Raw genomic sequence first — 7,087 nt, 5'->3', positions numbered from 1 at the left:
CTCCATTTTTGTTTTTTTGTTATTGGTGTTGTGTTTCTCTCTGATTAAAGTTCTTGTTCACACGGGTAATGGCTTATATTATAGATGTGCAAAGACTAATAAGACGAAAGCTATAATAATGGTTACGTCAGTAAGATACGTCACTCTTGCTGTCAAGCTACTTTACTTTTTTGTTAAACAATGACCAAATGCATGTGGGGTTATCAAATTTGTTATTCATGTTTACATGTGAAAGTGTTCAATTTGGTATCTTTTGCTGCTAAATTTAGGGGAAAAAAATACAGGGCCAACTAAGTTGTAAGTTGTAACCAAATTTTGTTGACTTAAATTTTTTTTTTTTAGTTTAACTACTTTTGTATAAACTATTATTATATCTTAAATTTATACATTTTTCAAGAAGCTTATATTGTTGCTAAATCATTTGAGTTATCCAATGAATCTTTTTCGTTTAATGATAACTAGTAAGAATCTGTATGCTAATTACGACGGCCAATATTTGTAACTCAAATTCAAATTGGTATCCGAATATGAATTGGTTACTTACACCGTTATTTATACACAAATGTGAGTTCGATTAGTAAATTGATGAATGTAAATAAATAAATAAACAATGCGCGAAAAAAATAAAATAAAATAAATAAACAATGCGAACTGAGCTTTGTCGAACAAAAAAGAAAAAGTCAATGTTTTAGATGACAGGGCAGTGACTGTCTTACAACATATAACTCCAAAAGTGATGGACTTTGGATTTGGCTTATATGAGCTTACTGACAACTTGCTTTTACTAAATCTTTACGAGACATGGATTGTCTAACTAAGCTCATTAATTTAAACAAAAATACATAAAGGTTAACATGTACTCAACTGGTGGTTATATCGTCCACTATTCGTTTAGTTTAGTGGAGAGTCGAGACTCGAGAGAGAGAGACCCAAACAACATGAGAGTGTGAAAGTTGGCAAAACACAGTCGATGTCATTTAGAACGGTTTCTCAGTTTTTTTCTTTTACAACATGTACTACTAATATACAAATTTAGATGTAGACAGACAATAAACGAAACGAAACTATTGGGAGATCAATAATAGCACAAATCATTCAACTATTAAAAAACAAATAGTAGCACACATGTATGGTCCACGGTCCACCTAAGTAAACGCATCGTGCTCCAAATAAAGAAAAATCTTTCAACCAGTTAGATAAATTATTTAGAAAATAAAATAAATTTCTAAATTTAAAAGCTATAATTATTTTAACTAAGAGAAATACTAAAAATTAATATTGAGATCCATACTAGCTGACGTGTCATCTTAGCATCAGNAAAAAAAAAAAAAAAGCAGAGACGGCGAACAGAACAGAACAGAACAGAGAACGTGGGGGAGAGACAAGGCAAAAGCTCACCACTTTCGATTCGATCCAAATCAAAACAAAAAAAAAACTCAATCTTTAAATCTTTCATCTTTTATCATCATCCCCAGATTCAGATTCCAAATCTTCTTTACCAAAAACAATGGCGGCAGAACCTAACCCTAAGAACTTCCCTGTCCTCTCTTACGTCCTGGCTCGTCTCCCTTCTTTCACCACCAAATCCCCTTCCTCCTCTTCCGCCGTTCCTCCTCCCTTCGATATCGAGCAACCACCATCATCTAGCCACTCGATCGAGATCGTCACTCAGATGCCTCAGTTAACACAACCAGATGTTCTCGCTTCCATGACCAGTGCGATCACTGACGTCGCCGAGACTCGATCCATCCTCCGAACACTAGGACCTAGACCCGATCACGAGTCAGTCGACAAGGCTCGTGCTAAGCTCTCGGAGATCGAATCTTCCTTATCTGAATCCTTCGAGGACATCGCGCTTACCGACGCGGCTGGAAAAGATGAGAAGAGGAGACTTGAGATGGATCAGGAGAAGACTTGGTGTGAGTCGGTTTTGAAGCTTGATGAGGTTCATGCTTCCTATGAGAAGCTTTTGAAAGAAGCTGAGGAGAGGCTTGTTAGGATTTATGAGTCTGCTGAGAAGAATGCTGCCGAGGATGAGGATAATGTTGCGGCGGTTGAGGTTAATGAGGAGGTTGTGGGGATACTGCAGCATACTTCCGCTAATCCGGTGGATCGTGTTGATTTGTCGGGGAGGAAGCTGAGATTGCTTCCTGAAGCTTTTGGGAGGATTCAAGGGTTGCTTGTTCTTAACCTCTCCAACAATAAGCTTGAGGTCAGTTCTTATACATTTGCCACACTGTTGATGATCATTTTCATATACTCTCCCAAATTATAGCTTAGCTGATCTGTGTTCTATGGTGGAGTCTGAATCTGTTATGGGCTTGTCTATGTTGAAAGGATGAAACTTTAGTTTAGGATTTGAGAATTTGGGAATCTTCAGTGTAGCTTAAAGGTAACATTTTGGGGGCATTGTAGTGTTATACAATGATTGATGTAATCAATCCCTTTAGTAAAGATACTTACAGAGAGGTCTCAATATTGCTCGTGGCATTTCTTTTATATCTTGGTGAGGAACAATGCCTAGTATGATGTGATTTGAAGAGATTTAGGTATGTGTGTGTTTGTCTTTTGCTTTGCGTCTTAGATTTTGACCTTTGCTATCTGTAGAGATTCCGGTATGTATGTGTGTGTTTGCTTGTTTTGGTTTGGCATCTTTGATATTGCATGTTAAGTATTGATGTGGTATGGTTTTAGTTCACATTTTGTTAGTGATTCCCTGCTAGCTCTTTTCTTGATTGTTCTGAGGTGGTATCTATGGCTCTGACTGAGGTTTATGTCCAAATAGGCGATTCCTGATTCAATAGCTGGATTGCATAGTCTTGTTGAACTGGATGTCTCAACGAATTCTCTGGAGACATTACCTGATTCTATCGGCTTACTCTCCAAACTGAAAGTCCTGAATGTTTCAACTAACAAGCTCTCTGTTTTGCCTGATTCCATCTGCCGGTGTGGGTACGTATTAATATACAAACTCCACTTTGTCAAGTTTGATTTGTGAATCATTTTTAACCACTTCTTGCATCAATATCTTAGGTCATTGGTTATCTTGGACGTGTGCTTCAACCGTCTCACCTACTTACCAACCAACATCGGACTTGAGCTAGTGAATCTTGAAAAACTCTTGATCCAGTATAACAAGATTCGATCCTTCCCTACCAGTATAGGTGAAATGAGATCCCTAAAACACCTTGACGCCCACTTCAATGAACTGCATGGCCTTCCTGATACTTTCGTGTTGCTAGCAAACCTTGAGTACTTAAACCTAAGTAGCAACTTCAGTGACCTCAAGGATCTCCCTGCCTCATTCGGCGACCTCATAAGGCTCCAAGAATTGGACTTGAGTAACAACCAAATCCATGCCCTCCCAGACAGTTTTGGCACACTTGAAAGCCTGACCAAACTGAACGTGGAGCAGAACCCACTTGTTGTCCCACCCAAGGAAGTGGTGAAGGAAGGTGTGGAAGCTGTGAAGACGTACATGGGTCAGAGAAGGATCACAATGTTGGAAGAAGAAGAGAAGATGAAAATGGAGAAGGAGATGGAGCAGGCAAACGCTGGGTGGCTCACACGAACCACATCTAAACTGAAAACTTATGTCGCAGATGTTTCAGAGTATCTCGGATCGCCAACTTCTCGAGACCCTTACCTTGAGCGAGAGCTATAATGTGACTTGGATCGAAGACCAAAGAGGTTGTTCTTCTCCTTTTGGGTGGTTTTGTCTCAATTTTTCCTCCTATCATTCAGTATATAATGAAGGGCTCTCTTCGTTACTGTGTTGTCTGCTGCCTGCTGGGATTCTTTCTGACGGGTAAGGCCTGTCATTAACTTAGGTTCAAACTTAAAAAGAGACACTGGTGATTTGATCAAATCATGGGTCCAACTAATAAAAAGAAAGATACATTTTTTTATTTGGAAATAGATCCGTCGTTTCTGGTTCCACGCTTATCAACCAATAGCACATGCTTCTCCTTTGGAAACAACGTCGTCTTTAATCTTTATCATCACACTAATTGCTTCTTCACTCTTAAGTTTTCATTCAATTTCTACCTAACCGTTTGTCTCTTAAAAAGAATACAGAAAGGAGTCTGTTCTACAAGTGAATATAAGCTGGCCTCAGCTTAAATATCGTTAACCGGTGTAAACCAAATCGAACGAACGCTCAACAGCTTTTCTGGTTAATAGTGAAAATGTCATTGAATTAGTTGATACCTACACTAACCAATCACTTGAATTGCAATCACTTGAGTTAAATCAAACATTCTTCTTCGTTTCAAGTGCCTCCCACAACATTTTTCTTCTTCTTCTGTTGCTAATCTGTTGGTTGATGGAAGGGCCTTATCTAGTTCTGGTCTTGTAAGAGACCAACCGATACGATTATCTACAACTTTAGTATTTGTGTGAGGTAATTCTATACAACACAAGTTAAACGCTGTTTAGGAATCTCGTCACATCATCTTGTTAAAGACTTTACTTAATAAGTGCATGGGAGAACAATTAAGTTGATATAAGTTCGTCCATCAAATTTTGACATGTTGATTTATTAACGTTACAACTTGCGCATATACTACTATATAAAGAGTATTTGCGTATACAAAATGTCTTTCTATATATCATCATTTCGATATTAATGTTACTAACCAAAACTCACATTGCCCTTAAATAACTATGTCAAAACAAAATTATATATAATACATCTGAAACGGGTCATTTGCATTAACTACTAACTGGAGCCAGCTCCACACAATGAAACAAACTTTCTATATAACATTAACTTTTGATCCGTTCTAATCTGCATACAAACAGTTAACAGACCAAAGTGAAAAAAGAAAAATCAGTATACAAAATGGTGATGAACAGATCGAGTACGATGTCTTATTCGGTGGTGTCGGAGTTTGAAGGAACATTACTGAAAAACAAAAATTCATTCTCTTACTTCATGCTCCTTGCCTTTGACTCATCTGGTCTGATTCGTTTCACTTTCTTGCTGTTTCTCTGGCCCGTCATCAAACTCCTTGACGTTTTCGGCTACAATGACGTCGCTCTCAAGCTCATGATTTTCATAGCCACGGTTGGTCTAAGCGAAGGGGAGATCGAAGCGGTGGCTAGAACCGTCTTGCCAAAGTTCTACATGGATGATGTAAGCATGGACACGTGGACAGTATTCAGCTCGTGTAAGAAGAGGGTCGTGGTGACGAGGATGCCTCGGGTTATGGTGGAAAGGTTCGCGAAGGAGTATCTTAAAGCAGATAAGGTCATCGGTACGGAGCTGAACGTGAACACGTTTGGTTATGTCACCGGTTTTATACGTGAAACCGATATCGATCAGTCTGCTTTGAACCGTGTTGCTGACTTATTTGTTGACCGGAGGCCTCATCTAGGTCTTGGAAGAGCCTCTGTGACATCGTTATGTGAGGTAGCGTTATAAATTGTTTAATTTAGATGATATTTTCAGTGGAATTCGAGCACTTCTTTCAACAACTCTTAACTGATAAAAAAATCAATAACATGCCATTTTCTTCCAATACTCAAATCATCTAGTGATCACTATTGGACCTAATTTACAGATAAAACAGATTCGTGCACCGGTTCCGGAGAAGATTGTCAACTACTATAACCAACAACTTGAGCTGCAGCCGGTGATTTTTCACGACGGACGCCTTGTGAAGCGGCCAACACCAGCCACAGCTCTCCTCATCCTCCTCTGGATCCCATTTGGAATTGTTCTTGCTCCCATCAGGATCCTTGCCGGGTCCGTCCTCCCATTGTGGATCAGAAGTTACGCCCTGAGGATATTAGGCTGCCAAGTCATCGTCAAGGGAAAGCCTCCTCAGCCACGAGGACCCGGAAACTCTGGCGTTCTCTTTGTATGTAATCATAGAACGCTAATGGATCCAGTTGTAATATCCACCGTGTTGGGACGCAGCGTCATGGCTGTTGTATACTCCCTTTCGCGGTTTTGCAACCTCTTCTCTCCGATCCCCATCGTGCGAATACAAAGAATCCGAGACGTCGACGCCAAGACGATCAAACTAGAGCTGTCCAAAGGAGACCTAGTGATTTGTCCCGAGGGAACAACTTGTCGTCAACCGTTTTTGTTAAGATTCAGCGCACTTTTTTCTGAGCTAACGGACATGATCGTGCCTGTGGCGGTAAACTGTAGGGTTGGATTCTTCCATGCCAACACCGTGAGAGGCTGGAGATGTATGGACATGATATTCTTCTTGATGAACCCGAGACCAGGTTACGAAGTGACATTCCTGAACAAGCTACCAATGGAGGACACGTGTTTATCGGGGGAAAGGTCACCGTATGATGTGGCGAACCATGTGCAGAAAATCTTGGCGGATACGTTAGGGTTCGAGTGCACTAACTTAACGAGGAAGGATAAGTATAAGGTTCTCACTGGAAAGGACGGGACAGTGTCGTATGTGTCGTTTCAGGACCAAGCTAAGAAGATCATTAAAACGTTCAATCCTTTTTCCCACTGAATAAATGTTAACTATTCAGTTTCCACGTCAAGCTCATTTTTCATACTCTCTTTTCAATAACTCTGTTTTACGCTTTACAAGTTTATCCGAAGTTTGCTCGGTTTAAAGGTGTAAAATACTGTATGGTTTTATTAAAAGCCCAAAGGGTTTAAAGATGATTTGTGTGATTCGGGCCTATTTTTAGATTATCGACATCTTTTGGTTGTTTTCATTGGTTTGATAATTGTTTTTTTTTTCCTTTGTTTTACGCGAGTGAAGACTAAAACAAGGGTTTCCTAAAAGAGATCTAGGAGAAGTTTGTGGTGAATTGTTCTTGCTAAGATTAATCACTCTACTTTTACTGAATTAACCAATGAAATCGTGCCTCTAGTCTCGATGAGTGGGGTCACCTCTGGATTCTTTTGTGCACCGCTGGTTTGGCTTTGGTTTTGATTTTATTGATAAAAATGATACCCGAAACTGGTTTACGAGAGGTTACCCTTAATTTGGACAAGCTTCCGATCGAGGAGCACGTGTTCATCCGGGAATAGGCCGTCTGATCTTGCGATGCATGTTCAGAGAATCTTGGCGGATACGTTAGGTTTGACTGCACTAGTAAC

The 7,087-nt window shown here is 39.8% G+C and overlaps 2 protein-coding genes across 2 annotated transcripts; both read left to right on the top strand.

The window, feature by feature from the left end:
* Positions 1,325 to 3,945, top strand: LOC104772182 (plant intracellular Ras-group-related LRR protein 9). The gene is made up of 3 exons (XM_010496852.2): positions 1,325 to 2,212; positions 2,786 to 2,952; positions 3,034 to 3,945. Exons 1-3 carry the CDS (start codon positions 1,508 to 1,510, stop codon positions 3,662 to 3,664), a joined length of 1,503 nt encoding a protein of 500 aa, XP_010495154.1. The 5' UTR covers positions 1,325 to 1,507; the 3' UTR covers positions 3,665 to 3,945.
* On the top strand, positions 4,796 to 6,655 carry LOC104772078 (glycerol-3-phosphate acyltransferase 5-like). Its single transcript, XM_010496760.1, has 2 exons — positions 4,796 to 5,413; positions 5,565 to 6,655. Exons 1-2 carry the CDS (start codon positions 4,844 to 4,846, stop codon positions 6,486 to 6,488), a joined length of 1,494 nt encoding a protein of 497 aa, XP_010495062.1. The 5' UTR covers positions 4,796 to 4,843; the 3' UTR covers positions 6,489 to 6,655.

The sequence above is a fragment of the Camelina sativa genome, chromosome 1 (genome assembly GCF_000633955.1).
Source record: "Camelina sativa cultivar DH55 chromosome 1, Cs, whole genome shotgun sequence".
Lineage (NCBI taxonomy): Eukaryota > Viridiplantae > Streptophyta > Magnoliopsida > Brassicales > Brassicaceae > Camelina > Camelina sativa.
The sequence above is the reverse complement of the archived record's forward strand: the minus strand, read 5'-3'. Positions and strand labels throughout refer to the sequence as shown.

Bases quoted from the DNA above. Each gene is read 5' to 3' on its own strand.
- LOC104772182 (XM_010496852.2), top strand. From the start codon at position 1,508: ATGGCGGCAGAACCTAACCCTAAGAACTTCCCTGTCCTCTCTTACGTC. The intron at 2,213-2,785 runs GTCAGTTCTTAT...ATGTCCAAATAG, and splicing joins TCTCCAACAATAAGCTTGAG to GCGATTCCTGATTCAATAGC. The intron at 2,953-3,033 runs GTACGTATTAAT...TCAATATCTTAG, and splicing joins GATTCCATCTGCCGGTGTGG to GTCATTGGTTATCTTGGACG.
- LOC104772078 (XM_010496760.1), top strand. From the start codon at position 4,844: ATGGTGATGAACAGATCGAGTACGATGTCTTATTCGGTGGTGTCGGAG. The intron at 5,414-5,564 runs GTAGCGTTATAA...CCTAATTTACAG, and splicing joins CTGTGACATCGTTATGTGAG to ATAAAACAGATTCGTGCACC.